The sequence below is a fragment of the Cyprinodon variegatus genome, unplaced genomic scaffold, assembly GCF_000732505.1.
Source record: "Cyprinodon variegatus isolate N-32 unplaced genomic scaffold, C_variegatus-1.0 Scaffold37, whole genome shotgun sequence".
Taxonomy (NCBI): domain Eukaryota; kingdom Metazoa; phylum Chordata; class Actinopteri; order Cyprinodontiformes; family Cyprinodontidae; genus Cyprinodon; species Cyprinodon variegatus.
Genome location: NW_015150490.1, coordinates 1338985 through 1362854, shown reverse-complemented (window position 1 = coordinate 1362854; position 23870 = coordinate 1338985). Strand labels below are relative to the sequence as shown.

The 23870-nt window shown below is 36.3% G+C and overlaps 3 protein-coding genes across 4 annotated transcripts; 2 read left to right on the top strand and 1 right to left on the bottom strand.

Moving 5' to 3' along the window:
- Window positions 1-1071: 1071 nt before the first annotated feature.
- LOC107080786 (protein yippee-like 5) lies at window positions 1072-3399 on the top strand. 2 transcript variants are annotated; one of them, XM_015368993.1, is made up of 3 exons: window positions 1072-1205; window positions 2014-2177; window positions 2702-3399. In XM_015368993.1, the coding sequence occupies exons 2-3, from the start codon at window positions 2037-2039 to the stop codon at window positions 2921-2923; spliced, it is 363 nt and encodes a 120-aa protein (XP_015224479.1). In that variant the 5' UTR covers window positions 1072-1205; window positions 2014-2036; the 3' UTR covers window positions 2924-3399. The 2 variants fall into 2 exon arrangements, with proteins under 2 accessions (XP_015224479.1, XP_015224488.1); XM_015369002.1 differs by having other exon boundaries at window positions 1088-1205; window positions 2010-2177.
- Window positions 3400-4847: 1448 nt separating this feature from the next.
- On the top strand, window positions 4848-12680 carry slc35a1 (solute carrier family 35 (CMP-sialic acid transporter), member A1). The gene is made up of 8 exons (XM_015369357.1): window positions 4848-5045; window positions 5261-5441; window positions 8520-8679; window positions 10780-10932; window positions 11007-11073; window positions 11195-11371; window positions 11446-11580; window positions 11957-12680. The coding sequence occupies exons 1-8, from the start codon at window positions 5036-5038 to the stop codon at window positions 12094-12096; spliced, it is 1023 nt and encodes a 340-aa protein (XP_015224843.1). The 5' UTR covers window positions 4848-5035; the 3' UTR covers window positions 12097-12680.
- A 1-nt stretch (window position 12681) lies between these two features.
- rars2 (arginyl-tRNA synthetase 2, mitochondrial) lies at window positions 12682-23588 on the bottom strand. The gene is made up of 20 exons (XM_015369352.1): window positions 23448-23588; window positions 23274-23347; window positions 23079-23181; window positions 21351-21434; window positions 21161-21261; window positions 21017-21072; window positions 19584-19667; window positions 19424-19500; window positions 19080-19238; window positions 18885-18991; window positions 17647-17742; window positions 17485-17545; window positions 16658-16734; window positions 15363-15487; window positions 14785-14852; window positions 14592-14701; window positions 13342-13437; window positions 13186-13260; window positions 13017-13080; window positions 12682-12899 (listed from the first exon to the last, which is right to left on the bottom strand). Exons 1-20 carry the CDS (start codon window positions 23481-23483, stop codon window positions 12813-12815), a joined length of 1740 nt encoding a protein of 579 aa, XP_015224838.1. The 5' UTR covers window positions 23484-23588; the 3' UTR covers window positions 12682-12812.
- Between the last annotated feature and the right edge of the window lie 282 nt (window positions 23589-23870).

The window sequence follows — 23870 nt, the reverse complement described above, 5'->3', positions numbered from 1 at the left end:
CCCTGCAATTTTTTTCCACTTATTGAAATGTCTTTAAATACACATTAACATGAATTCAACAAACTGTAGTAAACAGATAAATGGAGGCAGAAGATGTTTTCAGTCATCAATGCACACATTCAGCAAAACACAGGAGATCTTTCAAGCTGGGCACTGTTTCATTCACAACACATGTCCCATCTACGAGGAATCAGAATCAGAAATACTTTAATAATCCCAGGGCGAAATTACTTTCATTACATTACTCCATCTGTAATAGAGTAACTATAAGACCAGTTTGATATAACACAGTTTTATACAATATCTATATCTAGGGGGTCCCCGCTCCATCTCACCATCAGTTTGGGGGTCCTTGGCCTGGAAAACGTTTAAGACCCCTGCCTTAAAGGTATAGTGGAGGATGATCTTTTTCCAGGTGGATCATCAAAATAAGTGGTCCTTCTAATTGTCAATCATTCAAGTGATATGTTTACGTAAGGCCTTCCTACGTACTCGTCCCCATTTTCACTTATTGGCAGTGAGTCTGACACAGTGGAAAAATTGTAGATCTTCTTTTGGAAAGTAAGCTTGTATGAGCAATGCAAATAGCAACTTTTAAACAGGACGTGCACAAGAAGAAATGGGGTTGCTCTCGCATGCGTTTAATAGGCATTCGGTAAAAGTTTAAAAACAACACACTGGACTTGGTTTGCAAGGTTTGAAGAACATTCTTTCTTGAGAGCGGGTACAGGGTAGTGCATGTGCATTTTTTTTTTTTGAAGTGGAGAGGACAGGTCTTTTTAAAAAATCGCAAAAATCCTCCACTATACCTTTAAGAGATTGGAACTGTGGCGCTGTCAAACAGAAGGAAGTGCGGGTTTTAAAATAATGGAACCAGTTTTACTATGCTCATTTGAAAAATAAAAAATTCACAAGATTTTTATTTTGAAATAAATAAATACATCTCTATCATCAACATAAACCCGAAGTAAATATGTTCAGTCTGATATGAAAACTACAGAATAAAGACGGCTAACATTTATTTTGAAAGTCTTGACCGGAAACCATGATTTGTATCTTTGCTAACTTGCCTTCTATTTCCTGGGATGCTGTTTTCACGAAAACAAAGCTGCTGAATCGAAGAGTTACAGTTGAACATAAGACAAAAAGTCAGCTATTTTCGACTAAAAATCTACTTTTACCTTTTCTTTATTACAAATTACGAGGTAAGACATTAAAGGTCTTCTACTAGCTGTCTGGCAGTTCCATGTAAACATTAGCTGCCAAATATATGCCTGAACTGCAATGCCGGTTTTTAGACGCTTTATTGACAAATAATAAAGTATAACGTTTTATATTATCTAATTAATGCCTTACAATTATTATAGATATGCAAACGGCGAGCTAATACTGAATTACAGTGAGGTTTTAATCAGTGAACCAGGCCTGAGGTTGTCTAAGTGTATTTACTACAAAGTCCAGTTTTGAGTTTTTTTCTTTGATCAATCTAATTGTGAGTTGTAATAAGTATTTCCCAGAAATGCACCAATCCAATCTTTTTAGGCCCAGGTGCCAATCTGATACCTGGGCTTGTCATGTGAGTGAAGGCTTTAGGCTTGACATACATTGTCAAAGAAAGAAAAAAAAAAAAAGAAAAGCTAAATAAAAACCCAGCTCAGATATCAGTCTACTTCTAATCAAATAAAATCTACAGTAGCAGCACAAGATTTAAGTGCACTTCCATGTAAACTAAAAACTGCTTTATTTTTGAATGTAAAATAAAACTTAGCAGCTGCCTAAAACTCAGTTTAAATAGCTGTAACTGTATTTCTATTTAAAGTAATGATTGGATCAAAATGCTGCATTGATTCCCTCCATGATATCCACCCCAGCTGATTGGTCAATATTAAGGCCGATGTCTGATCCTGGTTTTTGGATTGCATCTCCACCATTTAGTTGGTTATTAACTGCCCTAAGACTTTACTTGATTTATTCTTCATCTAAACTTAAGTTTTGCTTGTGTGCTATAAGAAGCTGTTTCCCCGCTGGTTGAGGAAATGGGCCGGATCTTCCTGGATCACATCGGTGGGAGTCGCCTCTTCTCCTGTGCCAACTGTGACACAATTCTGACCAATCGTGCTGAACTCATCTCTACACGCTTCACTGGAGCAACCGGCAGAGCTTTCCTCTTTAATAAGGTGCCCAATAAGTTCTAAAACTAGCTGTTAACTTTAATTTGTAGGGACTGATAAAGCAGTAATCTTAATGGCTGCATATATCAATTTATATATATACAGAGATCTGTAAAGTGTTTGAAGAGTTAATTTAAAAGCTAAAAACCTGGATTTTTGGACAAGTAGAAAATCCATTTCCTAATCATTTAAAGAATAGAATTACAATAATTTTAAGCAATGGGTGGGAAAAGCATATATAACCATCTACAACAGAATGGAATATAACAGTACACCGTTTAACCTCTGTTATGAGATTAAAACCAAAAATATGCAAATCTTTTGACATAAGAATAAGTTATGATTGAAAGATATTCATCAATCTGGAGGACAAGGCTATCTGGAGCACAAATATTTTTTACCCCATAAAGTAAAAGGTTGGACTCGAGAATAATTATTACTTTATGAACAATTAGGAATACCACATGTAGTTTTATGTTGTAAGTTTTCTATTTTTAGTCCAATTACAACAAGCAACTGTTGCCCTGCAGGTTGTGAATCTGCAGCACAGCGAGGTGCAGGACAGAGTCATGCTGACCGGAAGACACATGGTGCGAGATGTCAGCTGCAAGAACTGCAACAGCAAGCTGGGCTGGATGTACGAGTTTGCCACAGAGGAAAGTCAGCGCTACAAGGAGGGCCGAATAATCCTAGAGAGGGCTTTGGTGAGGGAGAGCGAAGGCTTTGAGCACATTCCATCTGATGCTTCATGAGTTCACCATCATTGCCAGTGTGCTCAGAGTCATACAGCTTTTCCCTCAAGCAGTAGTTCACCCTCTTGCATGGACAGTGATCACTTTGCAGGTAAAGCTGCGCCAGAAAATAAAAAAAAAATGCTTCGATGGGTGTTTGTGGGAAATCCAGAGTTAAATGAGAATGGTGTTGCTTTCCTGCCCATTTTAGATTCCTCCAGTTGTATTGCAGGGCCAGTAGGGTGCAGTGTTGTTCAAATGGTGGGAGATTAGCTGTTGGAAGAACAAATACGATTCTCTCTTAAATTAAAGTGCGGAGCTCAGAGGTGGAGCATTAAGCTAAATAACCCAAGCTTACGATAATTAGTGCTGTTTGCTTTATTTTTTTCTTTTGTTTCTTTTGTCTTTCTATTTATTTTCATTGTAGTGTTTATTTATTCTATTTAGTGAAAAAAGTTATTATTTTGGGCCTGTTAGATATTATTATTTAAAGTTATTCAAATAAAATACATTTCAGTAGAACAAACTTTGCCTCTGTGAGTTTCCATTTACCAGAATTTGTAATTTCAGTCACATTGTCTTTGAAGTTTTATTTAATTAGTTTTTGAAAATTTTGTCATTTTCTAATTATTCAAAGGATATTGGATGGCTATGTTTTCTAGCATGAAATGAAACGAAACATTTTTATTGAATCAATTTCCTATTTTGCATTGATTTTTATAATATTTGTTGAAACACTGATGGATTAATCCATTAATTTAGTGAGTGTAAGATATTTTATCTTCTAATTTAGTAGCTTCTAAGAGCAGTAATGTTAGAAATTAAAATATACTCTAATTATTCCGTGCATCACTGTTTTGATTCTATAAATGTTAAAGACCTTAGGACTGTATGAGACATTTGAAATTCAGCATTTTTTCCCCCCAGCTTTTATTTCCTTTACATGGTCACAAGTACAGAACAACAAAATGAATTCTGCATTTAACCCGTCCCCTTTGGGGAGCAGTGTGGGGTTAAGGATCTTTGTTCAGGGAGCCAGAGAGGCAGTGGGGTTTGAACTCAGAACCTCTGGATTCCAAGTGCAATGCCCCAACAACTAGGCCATCACTGATGCTGCCTTGTTCATGATATTATTTGTATTAGCATTAGTATTTGTTTTTTAGCAATGTCCTCTGTTATGATGTCTCATAACAGTTTGAGTCCAAAGTGAATACATGCTGGTCCCAAATACCAAAAGCTGAAGTTCTTAGAGTTAAACGAACCAGAAATACATCATACTTTATGTTTTTATTTGATAAAAGAAAATCAAATCCTTCTTTTTCCATCCACTGTATAATTACACTATACTATACTTTGTGTTGAATGAATGAAAGTACCGGTATGTCAAAGAAATGAATTATTCTTTGACATACTTTGTTCTACAACCATAATTGGAAAGAACTTGTGTTTTTTGAAGAAGCTAATAAGATGTCTTAAAACACAATTCAAACATGGTACTTGGCTAAGTTGTTAGGTTAATTGTTTGAGGAATTATGTATTTTTTGTGCTCGGATACTTTTAAGCCTGATGACGTTTTTTAAATTTAATTTGGTAAAAATATTAGATATCATTTTCCTTTCACTTCAGTTATGAATGACTGGTATGTCCATTACATAAAATCCAATGCAAATGTAATACAAAAAAAATTCAAGAGAGAATGCTTTTGTGAAAACAGACTTTCTTCTCTTGTACGAATATTAAATGGTTGCTTTACTAATGGAAAAAAAAATTCTGATCATAAAAGAAAAATATGTTTGCACTACGGAAGAGGATTAGTACGGAAGAGGATTACACAGTTACCACGTCACATGTTGATTTTAATACGTAATCCCTGTGATTCTTTACATTTTTCACTTTTGAGCAGACAACGTTTTCAGGATATCCTGGTGTCGAATGCAAACGCACCTTTGTAGTTGCGCTGCATTCTGGGAAATGTAGGAGGAAACCGGGAGGAAGAATTTTTTGTTGTAGTGCTGGTTTGGCAGCTTTCAACCTATGTGTCTGGATAGCTTCTCTGATAAATATACATGGCATGTAACAATAAGAGGGTAACTGACTTCCTTTCTTCTCGGACGGAGACAAAGCTGTACGAAAATGGCCGTAGGTAAGTCATTCCCCTTCTTTTTCCTTCTCTAGTTATCTAACGTCAGCCCGACGAGCTAATGCTAGGTCGCGTGAGGGGTTTTAGCTGAAGTTCAGTTATAATAAAGTTATGTTAAAGCTGCTGCACTAAATTCAGACGTTTGCCCTCTAAACCAAACCGTACTTTTCACAATGCCTAAATTGTATATAACTAAATGTTAAACCCTTTCTCTCCAGAAAACGTGAGCGTGGTGTTCAAGGTGTACTGCCTTTCGGTGATGACACTAGTGGCAGCCACCTACACTGTGGCATTAAGGTACACTCGGACCATCTCATCAGGGGACCTGTACTTCTCTACAACAGCGGTCTGCATCACTGAGGTCATTAAATTAATACTGAGCCTCGTAATGCTAGCGAAGTAAGTGCTGGGACCATTTAGTTCACTTCTGCACAATAAAATAAAATAATAATTAAACTTTATTGATCTCACATTGGAAAAATGTACATCTGATTTAACCCCACCCCTTTGGGGAGCAATGGGCTGCCATTGTGCGGCGCCCAGGGAGCAGTGTGGGGTTAAGGGTCATGGTCAGAGAGCCAGAGTGGCAGCCTGTGGGAGTGGGTTACGAACTCACAACCACAGGATTCCAAGCCCTATGCCGTAACCCAGGGGTCGTAACCCAAACTGCTCAAAGAGCCATATTGGACCAAAAAAACAAATCTGTCTTTTTGTTGTTGCATTGATGAAATGATCGAAACACGATAAAGGAATCTTTCTATTGTGGACGTGTTTCTGTTGGGAGGAGTTAATTGAGCCATGAGGAACCAAGCAGGAATTACATTCATCAGAACAGAGCTCTCTAACCCTGAAATCCCACATCCTCCGTCATCAGTGTTCATTGGTGATATTTATGCTTTTAGGATTTGGGTAAAAAAAATGGAAGAAAGTTCACATCCCTGCATCAGAGCGCTAACTGTTGGATCTGTGGATGGTTTTCCATCCTTGCAACCAAACTAGCAGCAGTAGTGGAGTTTGAATATGCAGTTCACTTCTTAAATCTATATTTGCGCTCCTCTAATTTATCCAGTTCTGCAATCACACTTTTTCTCTCCCTCCCAGCTTGGTGGACGGCTGCATATTTAGCTTGCCTTTCCAAATTTTCTCTTTTTATTTTTTGACAACCTCTCATTACAAAGCAAAAATGCGGGCAATCCTTCCACATCAATAATGAAAGCAAATGATTCGGTCCATTATTTGAATCCTCTTTTATCATCAGCTATCTTCCTTTTTTCCCTTTGGGATCCATGGACCGAGACACACCTGCAGCTTTGTTTCCCTGGCACCGCGCTGCGCTGGTTGCATGTTATGACCACTGATCTCTATGGCTATGACGCAAATTATCATTTAAATGTATTTATTATACAAAAGTTTACAGCATTGGAAGACATAATTCTTTTTTTTTTTTTTTGCCTCCTGAACACCATATGAAAACAAACAAACAAAAAAGATTTTATAAATTTTTAAAAAAGCTCCAGGGAGCCGCAAGGGGGACGCTAAAGAGCCGCAGCTTGCCAACCCCCGCCCTAACCACTAGGTTGCCATTCACCATCAAAGTTATTTTTGTTTAAACAAAATTTGTAATGTCATGGAAAAGATCAATTATTTACATAACTCGGTAAAGAATGTATCTTGTTTTACACAGACCTCCTACTTACAGTGCCAGTTATTTGAAGCGTTTATTGCTGGTTGTTTAGATGGGAAGGGCAGCTCACGTTAAGCTGGAATTTATTGTCTGACTATTTCAATTTGAAACACTTAAAAATAATGAAATCAATTATTTTGCCGACAGTCATTGGGGAACTTGCCTTCCACAAAGAAAGGTTAAGCCAGGTGTTTATATTTCTGTATTCATGTATATTGAGAGAAAGTTAAGTGGAAGAAAAAAACTTGTGTTAGAACAGACAGGCATAAACTATTGCCTTATAGGAATGATTGGAAGAAGATTGGAGAGGCATGGAACCCAAGCTGCATGGACCAATTTTTAAAGTCACTGACAACTTTGGATGATGTGTCATTTTGATGCCTGTCCACAGTGTTTTATCAATTTAAAGGTAAATGCAGCCATCTATCAGGACATTTTAGATCACTTCCCTTATAGAAGTTTGGTCTGATTACGTTTGTCAGCAAATTCGTCTTACTGTCAAAAGTTACAGTAATAAAATTTAATGACCAATCAATTAAATGAATCCTGCTATTAAAGACCTGGCCCCAATTTAGATACTACTCCATTGTAAAGGTTGAAGAACCTATAGTTGTAACTGCAGCTGCAAGGCATTTGTGACGCATCTATAGGCTGATAACTTTGTCCTTTCTTTGCCAAACACCCTGACCTCACTAAGGTTATATTAACACTCGGAAAATCTTTTGTTCTACTTGTTTAGTTTGGACCTTGCAGACTTTAAAAAAAAATTTTATTAAGGACTTGAAGGTATTTTGTATTTAATTCTGTTAAAGCATTTCTCATGTTAAGTTTTCCACCTGTTAAAAAACAAAAAAAGGTGTTGAAATGGTGATGCAGTTGGAAGCACTATTGCCCAGCAGCAAGGAGGTCTGAGGTTTGAATCCCACTGTAGGCTCTTTCTGCAGTGTGTGTGTGTGTGTCTTCAGGCGATTGTATGGGTTCAACCCTTGATATTTCAGCCACTCCCCACTGTCCAAACATGTAGCCGAGGATGAGTCTCTCTCAGTTGCCCTCTGTCATAAGTTTGTGCATATTTGGCTGTCATTTCTGTGCGTCTCTATGTTGCCCTATTATTGTTGGGCAGCAACTCCAGGGTGTAACTTGGCTTTTGCCTAATGGCTGCTGTACAAAGCCTGTTTTTTGTGAACAAACCTGTTCCAGACAGATAAGTTTTCCCCGATTGTATAGATGGGACAAGTATGAAGGCTTTCTTTCAACCAACTGTCTTGGAGTGTTAGAAAAAAAAAAAGTAAAGAAAAAATTGAAATTAATATTTAATTCATCATCTTTCACATATTTATTTTATGCAACTGAGCTCAAATTCAAATTATGATGAAATTTACAGAAACCCACATTGTGACTAAACTTGTCAGGTAAAGGAGATGCAGGTCAATATGTAAGCAAATATTTGACATATTTATACATAAACAAAATATCTATTCTGCTTTACGCCCTATTTACATTTTATCTTTTGGTTTTCATACATTTTATACCTCGAGAGATTGAAACAAAGATTGAAGACTATTGAAACAAAGAACATTTTTTTCAGCCTTTAGAAGTTCTCCAAAACCTGAAAAACTGAGAGCTGCTGAACTGGTTCTGGCATGTTTTTTTTTATTACAATGTTCTCTTCATGCATTGCTCACCACATGTCTGTTACTGCATACTTTAACAGCAAGTTTTAATCAACTTTTAGATGTACGTGTATTTTCCTCATCAGTCTCATTGTTTCCCTTGTCTTTTAATGTCTCCAGAGAAACAAGTAACCCTTTACGGCTCAAGAACGCCATAGTGGAGCACATTTTTTACAGCCCAAAAGAACTGCTTAAACTGAGCGTGCCCTCGATAGTGTATGCCGTTCAGAACAACATGGCCTTTGTTGCACTCAGCAACCTTGATGCAGCAGTTTATCAGGTAGGAAATTGTGTTCTTTTTTTTTTCTGTTATTCATGAATTTCCATAAAACTGTGCTCTGTTAAATATTGTCAAAAGGGGGACAAAAACGCTTTAGAGGATAATACACATAGACTTGGTTTAGAGAAATTATTATAAACCTGTGGCTTCCTACAGCTTAAAATATCAGAAAGGTAAACTTCAGATTTTAATGTCCACGTTGTTGCTGTTTATTTCCAATTAGAAACTGTTAACCTCAGATTGATTAATGTTCAATACGTGTCGCATCTAAAACAGAAAGGTGACACTGGTATTAAACTACAGGAGGTGAAAAGAGATTTTAGACACACTGAGAGAGATTTTGGTCTAAACCCAGAAAAAAATAATGGTTTCAATGGAAGCAAGACGTACAGGAGCCGAGAGCGGTTGTGTCCCTCCCTTGCTTTTTTACGATGGTTTTCTCAAGATAACAAGTTAATGTCATTATTTAAAGATAATGAGAGCCGTTTCCTCGTGGTAAAGGAAGAATTGATCGCGAGAAAATAAACCACGAGATGATTTATGTGAGTTAAACTGATTAGCCCTTCACCCTTCAATACCACAACAGCAGGAGAGGATTTATAAGTCTAAGTCATGTGTAATTCTATGAATAGTCCAACTTTTAGGTAATGAGACAAGGTTGTTGGTTAGGGGATTTGCTTCCACATTTGATTTAGGATAATAATGTCATTATGAGAAAAAAAAAAAAAATTCTCGTGATAACCAGATAAGTATCTCTTCCTCCCGAAAAACAATTAATAGCTTAACATTGATAATGAAATGGCTGTCATTATCTCGAGAAAACAATAAAAAAAAAAAAAAAACATTTGTGTGTGACTGCTCCCGGCTTCTGTAAAGACAAGTAATTTTCTAAGAATAAAACACTAGAGTGGTCGTGTGGTTTAAATGTCCAACATCCTCTAATCTCTAGAACAATAGTTCTCAAACCTCCTTTAAGCATCACTGCCCTGCATGTTTTAGATGTATCTACAGGTTTGTTTCCAATAAACATCAAATTGCGCAAATTGCAATTACAAAAATAAATTTGCTAAATGAAAGCACTGCAGTTTCGATAAAAAAACAACAACCTAGGGTTGCAATTAACGATTATTTTGCAAATTGATTAATCAGTTGATTATTCTTTCGATGAATTGAATAATAATCAGATAGCCAAAGCTTTCTTAAAGATTTTTTATGAAATTAGACCAGGTGAAAATAAAAATTTTCTACTTGAGGAGTTCTGGATAGAGCAGATTGGCAGACGAAAAACATTATTTTTATCTTAAATGCAAAATATTTACATATTTTCTTTACAATTTTGATATAATAACTGCTCTAAGTGGGTTGCTTTGTCAGCTAAATTGAGTTTTTAAAGTCTCTAAACTCCAGTTAATGATTAATTGATTACTAAATAAGTTGACTATTATTTTAATAATCAATTAATCCTGATAAATCAGATAAATTGTTTTAGCCCTAGTTTATTCTTTGAGAGGTTGTTTCGGTTTTATTGAAATCCTTATAATTCACAAAACTGCAGTGGAAACACTTTTATCACCTCACACAAGATGAAGAAGAAGAAGAATGGCAATAGTTATAGTAGTTATGTTGGCACCAACTAGAGCTGTTGCTGAATATCGCTGCTGCCATGTTGTTTTTAAACTCATTGGTAAACAAATGTATTCATGTGTTATTTAAATTATATTATTTTTTTATTGGAAATCCCACAATTGCAAAACTTTGCCTTTTCTAATTCAACATAATATTAACATGGTTTTGCACCCTCTTGTAATGGAAATGCAGCTTCTGTTGCAGCACACTGGATTTAAATGATTGCACAACATCCTCAGCAGTTATCAAGCCTGATATTTGTTTTTGTAAATGAGTCAGGTGTGTGGCTGCTTTGGCAAATCTAAAACGGGCAGGGCATTGGTAGTTGTGGACCAGGGTTGAGAACCACTGGTCTAGAACTGCTTATCAGTTTAGTTTACTGCTATAAATAATTTCTATATATCCAGTATATTAAAGTTAAAACTTGCTTTAGATGTATCCTTCATTAGATCTATTTTGTGCTTTTCTGTGTAGGTGACCTACCAGCTGAAGATTCCATGCACTGCCTTATGCACTGTCCTCATGCTGAACCGCTCTCTCAATCGGCTGCAGTGGTTCTCCGTTTTCATGCTCTGTGGTGGCGTAACGCTCGTCCAGTGGAAGCCTGCAGAGGCTACCAAAGTTCAGGTACGGTTGCTAGTAGTGAGGTTTTACTCGTTCTGATCAGGCCATGCTTACCTGTTTTTCTTTTCCCACTGCAGATTGAACAAAATCCTTTTGTTGGGTTCATGGCCATTGCTGTCGCCGTTCTCTGCTCTGGATTTGCAGGTAAGGTTGTGAGCGAGATCCTTTGAAAGGGGCTGCTTTCTTTATGACTTTATTATACATGTTTGTATTGTTTTAGTCGTCTACTCACAGGTTACTTTTGTCTTATTTTTTTTTAATCGAGGCGTGTACTTTGAGAAAGTGCTGAAGAGCTCAGATACATCTCTGTGGGTCAGAAACATTCAGATGTACCTCTCTGGCATTCTCGTCACCCTGATTGGTGTCTACATGAACGATGGAGAAAAGGTCTTGGAGAAGGGCTTCTTCTATGGTTACACCCCATCGGTGTGCTTTGTTGTATGTAAGTACTGCAGAACCTAATAATAATTTCTTGTTAAAATTGTAAATTTATTTGACACTTTTGTGTTTTTGCAGTTCTGGCCAGTGTTGGTGGTCTTTATACGTCCATAGTGGTGAAATACACAGACAACATCATGAAGGGCTTTTCTGCAGCAGCAGCCATAGTTCTCTCAACAGTTGCATCAGTCATGTTGTTTGGACTGCAGATAAGTACGTTTCAGTAGATGTCATGCAGTATACTATGTAAAAAAAAAAAAAAAACACACACCACAAGGTTCTGAAAGATGCAAATGCAAAATTAGAACAGCACTTTCTAGTTCACTGTTAAATTTCGATCCCGCTTTTGAATTCTGAGTCTGTTGATAGATATTCTTTCTTGTTTGAAATTAGAGATATTCTAAACTCTGGGTCCCTCAGTCTAAAGCAGTCTGGTTAAAACCAGACTTAGGTCTCTGGCCAGCTGGTGTAATTATTTTAGAAAGTGTTGGTTATTACTAAATTAAATATTGAGAACTATGATTATAAACACATGGTAAAAGTTTTCTTTAAGCTGTGTTTTTGTAAACTTTTCTTTTTTTCTTTGCAGCATTCACATTTGCTTCAGGGGCAATGCTGGTGTGTGTTTCCATTTACCTGTATGGACTTCCAAAGCAGGACACATCCAAAGTGTCCCGCTCGGAGAAAGAGGTGGACTCAGAGTTAAAACAGAAGCTGATCAACGTGTGAGCCACTAACTCGCAACTAAGGACTCTCTGTCAGAAGGTGGAGGTCTGTTTTCTGTGGAGCTGCAGGACTTCGTAAGGTGACCCAAGAGTCGTTTTTCACATCAACACTGAACTGGGTCCCGGATTTTATTTGCTTAATGACAAAGATGAAGGTTCTCCCTTCATGCACATATAATAGATGGAGAAACTTTAATTTAAAAGTAATTTTTTTTTTTTTTTTTTAAGGTGATCGAAGAAAATCTTTTTGTGTTTTGGGAATTTCATTGAACAAGAACGTGGGGGTGGGTACATCTCTGTAGTTTCCTAAAGTTTGTCAATCTGAGGAGGTGGGTTTGTTGGATCATAAATTCATCTACAGTAAAGTAGAACATCTGCATATGTGGCACATAAATAAAACCACTTCACGTAATAAATACTTTATGTTAATAGTGCAGAATATCAGAGGTCCAAATGGCCAAGCCTGTAGGTGCACAGATAAAAACAGACCAGTGCATGCTTATTTTTATTAAACCTCTTCAGTGTCTTTTGTATACTTTTTATTGTGTTTTGGATGTTATTTTGAAACTAATTAAAACTCAAAGACAATGGAATGAGTTTCATTTAACCTTCACAATCAACAAGGAAGGTCATTTTATTTGGAAAATAAAGGACCTTGTATTCACAGTGGATATCAAAGGGGGTACATAAACTCCTGAAAAAGCACTTTAAACTTTAAGTTTACATTTTTTGAACTGGTGTGATGCCCAGTATTCTCATCCCGCTGGCCAGAACCGAGCGTGCACCTTTGAACAGTCGTAACCTTGCCTGTGTAATGAAAAAGCAAAAACATATATCATTTGATTATCTTAATTAAAATATATTTTGTGACTTCAGACATGGCTAAAGAGTTAAACTTTAGCATAAATAAGAGTTATATTTAACCTGTGCAACATGCGGAGGGCTTCCTTTGACTGGCAGTTCTCTGTGAGCTGAAGCGATGAAGTGGCTGTAAAGCACAGCATTAAAATTAAGGATGAAGAGACATCTCTACAGACACTGGTGAACCTTATCAGGGCTAACCCCCTTACAAAACAAACATCCTGTTCCTTACCTGAGCTTCAGTAAAAAGTTGACGAGGTGTTTGGGTTGCAAGTCCTGATGCGACTGATACAAAACTTCGTCATAACTACAAACAAATATTAATGTTTAACTTGCAGACTGAAATCCAGCGTTTTGCTCTGACATCAGAGGAAGGTTGGTTGCTTACCGAAGGAGGTGCTGCAGGACGGTTATACCCGTCTGGTCACTAAGGCAGGAAGGGTTGAATGTATTTGTCTCCACACCTTCATTCCTTTGTATTAAACTGCCAAAACATGAGTTTCTGTGTGATTGACATGTTCTGTACTTCCTGTTAGTCTCGTTTTCCTAAGAGTTGCACACAAGTAAATATTAGGATCAGACATACTTTAATAATCCCAGAGGGAGAGTACTTTGAAGCACCTATTTCCTCTAATTTGATGATTATTTTAAGTAATACGATTATTATATATGAGATTTAGAAAATAAAAATAACCTAAAGATGTTTGCCTGCTAAAAGTAGGTAAATGTACTATAATTTATATGCACTGTGTAGTAGGTTTGGGGGAATTTTTTGATACACAACTGCATCAAGGTCATATTGAGGTGATCAGTCTGTGGTACTGCTGATATGTTAAGAGAGCCCAGGCTGATTTAATAAGCGCCCTTGATCTGAATAATTTAGAATGTTTCCTCTACACTCTCTCTCAATCATACCCCACAGTGTTTCTAAGGGTTTCAGACCCAGACAACTAAAACCAGCACACTAATATCATGGTCACATTCAGGGTATGGGTAGATTTAGCAGTTGATGTGTTTTAAATCCTGCTGGAACATGTAATCTGCGCTTTCCTAAAGCTCAAAAGTCTCTTTTTCTCCAAGCGTTTTATTGTCATTACATCCCCTAGGGGAGCAGTGAGCTGCCACTGTGCGGCGCCCGGGGAGCTGTGTGGGGTCTTTGTTTAGGGACCCAGAGAGGCGGTCCGAACTCAGAACCTCATCCCACCACTCTCCAAAGCAATATTGGAGTGAAGGGTCTTGCCTAAGGACCCACACTGGCAGCTCATTCCCCACAGCTGGGATACGAACCCAGACTTCCTGTTGTAGAACAGATGACTTGCCATGTACTAGCTTAGGGAAACATCTAGGGTAGCATCTAAAGTGGAGCAGATGGCAGAAAAATTCAGTTCTATGAATCTCTGCCCCAAATCCAGTTTTAAAGTTTCAGTTAAGCTTTGATGTAGTCAGATTCGTTAGCAACTTATTCTCCAAATGAAAGTTATATAAGTTAACACGGTCTTGCCCATAATTATGTAGCCATAACATTTCTGCATGAGATGCCTTTGGTCATAGATTTACAAATACATCTTTAAGTCTTCTTTAGCTGTAAGTTATAGGCATACTGCTTGTAATATCTAAAATAAAACCACTCATGCTTACCTGCAGAGTCGGGCATGTGTGTATTGAAGGAAGACGCCTGTGTCCCCCTGAGCCTGCAGCATCCGATCCCAGTCAAACTTATAATCAGACTGAAGAGGACCTTTAAAGTCCTGATCAAACAAAAAGAAAATGTTTACTATCAACACACAGAACAACTGTTGGGATTTTGTAAAGATGTGTAGTGATGCTTCACCTGAACTATTAATGCACTCATTCCCACTTTCTCAGCTACTTCTTCTGGGTTTTCCAGTTCTTTGGTTGCTGTGGAAAGATTGAGCTTTGCTGTTACCACTGTTCTACAGTATCTCTAACTACATTAAGTTAGTTTCTCAGTTTAGTTATACAGATATTCCATTAAAAAGACATAGGCAGGATAAAACTGGTAAAAGTATTCAGACTTTTTATATATTTTTTGATTTGATTTTATATACTCTAATAATCCCAGAGGGAAATTACTTCTCTGCATTTAACCCATCCCCTTGGGGAGCAGTGGGCTGCCATTGTGAGGCGCCCGGGGAGCAGTGTGAGGTTAGGGGTCTTTGGAGTGGGGGATCGAACTCACAATCTCAGGATTCAAAGCCCTATGCCCTAACCACTAGGCCGCCACTCCCCCACTCAATATTACCACAGAAATTCTAATAAAGGAATTTCTGGTGCAACTGTCGAGATAAACCTGACTAACAAGTATGTTCAGTGAATTAGCCTGCTCTGCGTTGAAAGAAATAATGCATTCAGTCTTTGAGAAATTACTAAACATATACAGAAGTTTACTGTTGGACTGGTTCATGTTGTGGAGCATCCTGGCCTGAGCTTCGTCCAGCACATCCTCCAGAAACACCACTTCACCCGTCCTGGTCTTCATGCCCTTCACCAAGCCAAAGGAGACATGTCGACACCTGGTAACAGAAATCAGAATTCTTACATAACAGAGACTTTAAATAAAACACATTTTACTTTATACAAACATAACAGTTATATAAATGAGTCTGCATTTTAACAGTGACTATTATATTTTACAGACATTAAAATATTAAAAGTAACAACACAATTTGGAGTAGGGATAGGACTGTATGAATAAATCCCTTTGAGATTTGTCAAAGCAGAGAGTGATAGAATCTATAACATGGGAGTAAATTAAAAATCTAGCACAGATATATTTTTCTTCTGTGGTGCTGCGGGACAGGGACATCTGCTTTCAATAGTCTGTTGTTCACTGTTGTTTTATACGCCCACACAGATCAATCATTGCTGTTTTTCTTGTTTTCTATGCCTCATAAACATACTTTTATGTGACCAGAGTGCACTTCCAGAATTATTGCTGGTTCACTTTTGAAATTTAGAGTTAAGCAAAGTAATAAAAAAAAACATTGTAGCATAAGACTTAAGCATTACAACTTTAGAGATAATATTGTAAAGCAGATAAAAACCAAAATTTTAACTGGCCTAAATGCTCCACTGTTTTTTTGTTTTTTTTCTCATAGGTGATCTGTGATCAGCATGAATATGACAAACAAAAGGAAAAAGTAAAATTATTTTTAGTTGCTCAGCGAATACTCGTATCTCCGATCCAGATCTAACAGAAAAATAAAAAGGGACAAGATGAGAGTTAAATAAAGGGCAAACGATTTGAAACAACTGCAAATAAATCATAAACATAAACTAGTTTGAGTGGAAAAAAATACAGCTTAATAAAATGTGCTTTATGGACAGAAACTGAACTATAATTAATTGTTAGATAGTAAACAATACAGAAATTAATAAAAACAAAAAACACAGTGGTTTCTGAAACCAGTTATGGATGATGGGAATGAAGTATTTATTTTTTTTATTTTTTATTTAATGAATTAAGTATTTCTAAATGATTATCTTACTGGCACAAACTATATTTTATGCAAGCCCTAATAAAACATTAGGATGCCTGCAAGAGAATAAGCACATTTCTTTTGTAAGCTGTGATTTACAGGTTAGAACATTCTGATCTGCGGTTTTCTTTCACCCTTTCTGACTTCCTTGTTAAATGCTACGTTAAAGTCAAGCTGAGGCACAAAGTTAATTACTTCTGTCACCTGTTAGACCAAGAATTTCCCATTTTCAGAAGTATCTGGAATAACTGGTTGAAGTGATTCTCCTGACTTTTGTCCGTCTGAAAAAGACAAGCAGAAATGAACTAAAGCAGCTGAAGTTAATGAGATGTTTGCACACAACTGAAAATCAGGTTTTTCCAGATTCCTATTGGGTAATAATACTGATTCAAATATTGGTCACAAAACTCAGGGTTCCTATACTTTTCATTTCAAATCTCTTTACTGCAGTTTTTCTGCCATTCTGAACCTTTTAGTACAGCATGTTTACATAAAGCTGCTTAGTCTTTTTGTACATTAATAAAGCACAAGTTAATCTAACAACAATATGAATAATTAAAAGCACATTTTAACCTTTCTTTTGTAAAATGCATCGTTTATAATTTTTGTTAAATTCTGTTTAGGTTCCATAGGTCCAGTTTTAACACGATGTGAAGTTAAAAGTTCAGGACTTTTTGTATTTTTCTATGGGTGTGAGAACATCAGCCAGAAAGCCTAAAAATCAAAGTTCAGATGAGAAAAATGTTTGAATCAATTTGAAATGGAAATCTAATTTAAAAATAAACCAATAAACCTATTAATGCAATTTATTAAGGATTACTTGATTTTTGTTCTATAGAAAACATGACCATGTGTGAACCCTGACAATTAGAGACCTCTATGTAATTTTAAGGTACAATGCCCGGAAAAGGTTCATATAATCCTATGGAAACTGATTCATTATACGTCCTACTATGCCACAATTATAGAATTAATCAAGACAATGCAACTTTAAAAGACAAGAAAATTAATTTATTTATTTCAGCTTTTACCACATAAATCATCTCATCGAAGCTGTACTTCTCCTTCCTGCTGATAGCCGCAGCAATGTCCCTGTCGGAGAGAACATTTCAGTGCTGCCAATAAAATAACATGTTGAACATTGAATTAAACACCTTCAGTGCTGTTCCTGAAGCGGATTTACTTGCACTAACCTGGTGATGTAGAGGGTCGTTCCATCACTGCGGAGTAATGTACAGATGTTGCTCATGTCTCCATTTGGGGAGAGATCAACCACTCCGGTCCCCTTGCTGCCAACACAATATAAATACAGAAAATGACATATCAAAAATAAAATCAAAGAAGAAATAACATAAATATAACAAGTTTGTTTGTCTCATGAAAAAATATGGTAGATGGATATATTTATTCATTTTCAGCATCCTAACAGCCTCAGAAATGAAAGGTGTAGCATTGGTTTACAGGTAGTTTGAGGAATCCCTTCAACAGGATAAAGTCAGACTTGCTGATAATTTTTTCTGCTTTTTCAGCCTCCTGTCTTTTTTTTTAGAAGAAATTCCAGGACCCTTTTTCAAAAGTAAAACACATAAGAAAAAAACAAACAAACTACAAAATCAGCATCTAACATTTAAAATCCTACCAGCAAAACATTGTTTAAAAAAAATATATATATATATTTTAGGTTAATTAACTTCTCTAAATTGCTGCAATGGATGGGTGTTTCCATGCGGTTGTTTGGCCTGTGGGTTTCTGTGTTGCCCTGAAATGACCTTCCCAGCTGGTAACCATCATGTTGTTGCTCTTAGGCGCAATAATATATGTGACCACAAGGGGCTGACAGCAGCATATCTGTGCCTCAAACAAATTCATATTTCAAATAGAGGTGGGGGATGCAAAGATCCAAAGCTGTGAGATCTCTCTTTGCAAAACATTTTGAGATTGCAGCGTTAAATAACAAAGATGGGGCAGAAACCATGCGGGGAGGAGGAATTACGTGTCAAACGTGGAGCGAAAAGTAATGATCATCTTTCGAGCGTTTAACTGAGTTCACTATAAAACCCACTGTACAGCCCCCGCTTTATATAGTGATTGACAACTACAACTAGTTACACATTTTAAGTCTTTTCCAGGTGATGAAAAGTTAAAATAATGATAGCTAAATTAAAGATTGGATCCTTAAGCTTTAACTCACAAATCAATTGTTAAACCTTTAGAGAAATCTTATTCAAAGCATTTTGAAGTTTTTTTCCGCTGGACCAATTTGGACCAAAGCATTTGTGTCTGTACAATTGTGAGCTGTTAAAACACAAACAGCAAGGTAGAGGACAAAGTGGACTACGAAGGACATAAATAAATCCTTAATCTAATGACTTTCTTCCAGCCTACAAATGTTTATCGAGTGCAGCAGCTGCCAATGAAAGCTTTAACTTACTCTGAGATTTTCAGCAGGCCTAGACTCTGCAGCTCCTGGACCACCTCCTGGGCTTGGTCTTGGTGAAAGGACTCCCCTCCGTACACATCAAAGTGGATTCCTAACCTCTGTAAAAAAAATAAATAAATAAATAAATAAATAAAAATACCGCATGTTTTCTTGTTTCAAATTAAGTTTGTTTTTCAGAGAATAGACCTTGTAAATATGCTTATACTCGTTCACTGTGATCTCCCTGAACTGTTGCCATAATGACATGGCCTGGCTCTCATGCTGCTCCAGCTGTCTAAAGAAGTCTTTAGCCGCACGTTTTATATCCTCATTCTGCTCTGCTTCTTTGTTCGTTTGAACATAAATCTGAAACACAAAGGCATCAAATAATCTCATAAAATCTACTGTAGCACAAAAGAAAAGGCATTTTCAAAAATAAAAAAAATCTATATGAAACTTAATACAAACAATTACCTGGACATTTTCCAATTGAGCTAAATAAACACATATTCTAACCTTAAAATAATATAATATGAAGAAAACAATATCACCTCAAACAAATGCTGTAATGGATTCTCCTTCAACTTTTCCGTGCATCCAAACCTGCTGAACCCAGCTCCCAACAAACCTGGGATTCAAATTCAAACCAGTTTCCTGGTTTCAGTAATTAAACTCATGTCAGAGAACACATTTGTAGCACGACATACTCACCAAACTGCATGCCCCAGTCTCCCAGGTAGTTCATTCGAATGACATCGTTACCAAGGGATTGTTTCAGGTTAGCAATGAAGTTTCCTGAAAAAGAATTTCACATAGATGTTGGATCAGATTAAAACCATTTAACAACGAAACTATTAACTTACATCTATATTTTTTTACCTAAGTAAAGCATTGTTTATATATGTGCATTATGCATTGACATGTATGCATAAAGCATGCTACCCTTAAATAAAATTCAAAGCCACATTTTTGTATTATAAAATGTGAATTATTTTGAAGACCAGGCCTTATTTTCTGTCCACTGGTCAACCAAATAAAATCACAACTGAAGGTTGTTGCTTTTTTACGACAGAGTATTAGGGTCAGACTAAGATAATAAAAAAAATTAGAATAAACTCATAAGATTACAACCTTATTTTGGTAATACAATAATAAAAGTGTAGTATTTTGAGAGTAAAGTCATGATTGAATAAAGAGATCATTACTAGTCTTTCCAAAAAATTCAAACAATATCTGAAGACACAAGCCACTCTATCAAACAGCAATCTGAGCTCCGTTTATAATATAATAGCCTAATAATTTGATACTAATGGACTAAAGCAACATCATCAGCGACCCCTCAGGCCCCCCGTCAACTGTTCTCTCTGCTGCACTCTGGGAAGAGCCTTTGCAGCATTCTATGCAGGACCAGCAGGTTCTGTAACAGCTTTTTCCCCACTGCCATCGTACTGTTGAAGTGCTAAAAAACTCTATATCAAGTCACAAATCGAGACTGATAACATCATAGTTGCACTACATGGTGACTCGATAAAATAAAACTCAATTCAAATGTTTCGTACTCCATTCTGCACCATATCTATTTATTTTTGCACTGCTATAAACCTTCCACACCAATGCCTTTTTCCACCATGTTTTCCCCACACAGTGTATATTTGATCAATACTGCACTTTGGAAATGTTCTTTTACACTGCTAAGCTGCTGCTCATTTACTGTTGAAAAGCTCAATGAAATGAAATTTCGTTTAGTATACACTGTATAAAAAATGACAATAAAGTCTAAGTCTAAAAGGTTTATTATTTCCTTATTTTAAAAAAAGTATAACGAAAGTATAACGTCACAAAATCCTCAACAGTCCTTATTTCAGTGCAGGACATGGCAGCGCAAAAGTACTAACTAAATAATATCGACTTTATTCTCTTAATATTACGACTTTAATCTCTTAATATTATGATAAATATCTGCTAATATAACTTTATTCTCATATTACAGCCTGTCAAAAAAATTGTCCTTAGTCTGGCCCTAATATTCTGTTGTACTTTCCACTTGATAAAATTAAAAAAATTCAAGGAGTACAAGTACCTCCTAAACATACTATAAAATAAAAAAATAAAAAATGCAAACTGGATTCCCTTCTGAAACTCACCAATAATTGTTGAGCGCAGGTGCCCAGCATGAAACTTTTTAGCAATATTTGGGGAGCTACAAAAAAATAAAATGATAGCTTTTTTAGAGTCAATTTTCCAATATATTTATAAACTTATTATAATACTAATAAAGCCAATTCTACCTAAATTCTACTAATGTGGTTCCTCTCTTCAGAGTATCCAAAAGTTTGCTGTTTAACCCAAAATTATGACTCTCGTCTTCCGCAAATGGCTCCAAGAGTTTCTGAAAGAAAAAAAGACTCAAATTTAACGACCACAAAAGAAGCTGGGAAGACGTTTTGTTGATATTTCTCTGGTTTTTGGCAAACTAACCTCAGCAAGAAGGCTGCGATTTACTTTAAAGTTAATCAGCCCATGTCCAACTGTAATATCCTCCACCACGCTGTCAGGTTTTAACTGAAAAAGAAAAAAAAACAATTGAAGTCATATGAATAAAATTCTATTTCATTTGCAAGAAACAACACTCACCTGAGTAGTGAAAAAATATTTGATTTTTATAGAGAAATAAGATAAAACACTCAGTAGTTTGATAATCTAAAAATTTTATTTGTTGTACTTTTACATATTTAATAATTTAAAAAAGAAAGTTAATTCCTCTCATTTAGATTATTACCATGTTTGTCTTTGATAATATGCCTGTAGTTTTTAAATCGCTTAACATAAATCTCCTCTCAACATTTACAGTTAAAAAAGGGTTTCAATTAATACAATGTAATCTTTTTACATTTTGTCAAAGTACAAACATGAGCTTCTATGCATTTCATTGAGATTTTATGGTAACCAAATTGTGGCTATATTTTGGTTTAAAAATTGATCCAAAAGCAAACAAACAAAAGATTCATGTAGCATGAATCAGTAGTGTTGGGGTTCTTATGTCCTACGTCTGTCAGTCTGTCTTCTCCTCATCTTTGTGTCCATTTTCCTGTCTCATATTTTCATACAGGCCATAGGATAGACTCTTATGGCCTATTTTAAAACATTTCTGTAATTAACTCTGTTTTTACTAGCATTAAAAATATAGAGAGTGAAGTTTATGACAAATTTTCTCACTAAATGAGTTTAAGCTCAGAGGGTGAATTATTACACACTGTAAACATTAACATGACTTAACACTCAGAGTTAAGCGCATTTGCAACAAGGGCTTGGAACCCCAAGGTTGTGAGTTCAAACCCTCTGGCCCTCAGAGCAAGACTTTTATCCCCCAGTTGCTGCACAATGGCAGCCCGCTGCTCCACCAAAAGGGATGGGTTAAATGCAGAGGTTAATTTCTCCATTGTGAGATCAATAAGATTCAATATTTTGTTTTTAATCTATTTTTTTATCTTTCCATTCGTGGATGATGGATTGAACTTGGACTTTTATTTTAAAATCAGATCATTTCCGAAGGCAGATAGTCATATTGTTCTTTATTTAGCTGCATCTGTGACTCAGTGGAAGGCTGTCTTACAATCAGAAGGTTGTAGGTTAGATTCCAGCTTCCTGTTTCCACGTGTTGATGTACCTCTAAGCATATTACTTAACCCCAAGTTGTCTACTGATCATTATGTGAGTTTAAGTTCAATTGTCCATACTGTTTAGCACTTTAAGTGGCCAGTATGACTTAAAGTTACTTTTTTTCCTACTTGCTTGATTCTGTTTTATTTTCCTATATTTTAATCATTTAAATCACTTAGTATTGTCTTTGTACTGAGTTGTGCTATACAAATACATTTGCCTTGCCTTGACTTAAAAAGCCATGTACCATCCATCAGTGCATTTATCGTTTATAGTAAGGGAAAATTAGTTATATTGCTTCAAACTTACCTCCAACTGCCTTTTGACCTACAAGCAAATATAAAAATACGCTGAAGTTTTAAGGTAAAACTAATAAAATAGGAAATGGTTCAAAGGGTATGAATTTTTGCAATCCATTATGTAAGTACACTTGGGAGAAACAATAAATTGCATAATTTGAATTTCCCATTAAACAGTCATACGCCATCGATGTGACCTGGGCTTTACTGACGCCTTTACAACTTCTGTTTGCATTATAAATCTGACCTGTGCAACAAGGTTTTCTGTCTGCAGCTGGATTTCCCCACTGGAAGGAAGAATTCCGTTGCTCCGTAATGTTCCAAGCGACAGCCTAAAGTCAGCACTCTGCCTAAAAAAACAAAACAAAAATCCCTGATCTTTAACTAAGCAGTAAAAGGACAAACAGGAGACATCTGCAGGAGTGACGTGAACAAACTTAACTGCTTCTTGAGAACGGGAATAACAGTCAGAACAGGTATAAAGGCATCATCGGACTGCTGCAGCGCCTCTGCAAGCTGAACATTGCATAAAATTCAATAAAATTGACCATTTTTAACCTCACAATCTTACAAAGTGCAGAGCTTGTTAGCATTAGCCGTTTCTTGACAAGTTTACCTTGGCAGCAATTTTTCTTCTAAAGAAACAAGCCATATTTGTGCCAATAGAAACAAAAAAATCTTAAGTCATGATAAAAATAGGTTCAATAAATCCGCGACCTGTCCTCATTGGAAATGTTACACTACTTCCTGTTTAACACTGCTTCCGCTCTGCTCATCCAATCACAGGCTTCGCTTCAACACACGCTTAGGGGCGTGAAAGGGTGCGCTCGTTTTTATGTTCTGCTCCTACCGCAAGCAAGATGATTTAAAAATAAGACCTTTGACAATTCAATGTAAAAATCTATTATTTTTTCTCCTATATGCCAGTTGCTTTAATCGGGGACCTCATCAGTTATTGCCTCAAAGATTAAATTCTAGTTTTTTATAAATATTAAGTCCCTCTTTCATAACAATCACTGTCAACCTCACTAAGTTGTTA

Bases quoted from the DNA above. Each gene is read 5' to 3' on its own strand.
- LOC107080786 (XM_015368993.1), top strand. From the start codon at position 2,037: ATGGGCCGGATCTTCCTGGATCACATCGGTGGGAGTCGCCTCTTCTCC. The intron at 2,178-2,701 runs GTGCCCAATAAG...GTTGCCCTGCAG, and splicing joins GAGCTTTCCTCTTTAATAAG to GTTGTGAATCTGCAGCACAG.
- slc35a1 (XM_015369357.1), top strand. The intron at 11,074-11,194 runs GTAAGGTTGTGA...TTTTTAATCGAG, and splicing joins TCTCTGCTCTGGATTTGCAG to GCGTGTACTTTGAGAAAGTG. The intron at 11,372-11,445 runs GTAAGTACTGCA...GTGTTTTTGCAG, and splicing joins ATCGGTGTGCTTTGTTGTAT to TTCTGGCCAGTGTTGGTGGT.
- rars2 (XM_015369352.1), bottom strand. From the start codon at position 23,483: ATGGCTTGTTTCTTTAGAAGAAAAATTGCTGCCAAG. The intron at 19,501-19,583 runs GTGAGTATGTCG...TTTGAATCCCAG, and splicing joins AGACTGGGGCATGCAGTTTG to GTTTGTTGGGAGCTGGGTTC. The intron at 17,546-17,646 runs GTTAGTGCAAGT...TCTCTCCGACAG, and splicing joins ACGACCCTCTACATCACCAG to GGACATTGCTGCGGCTATCA.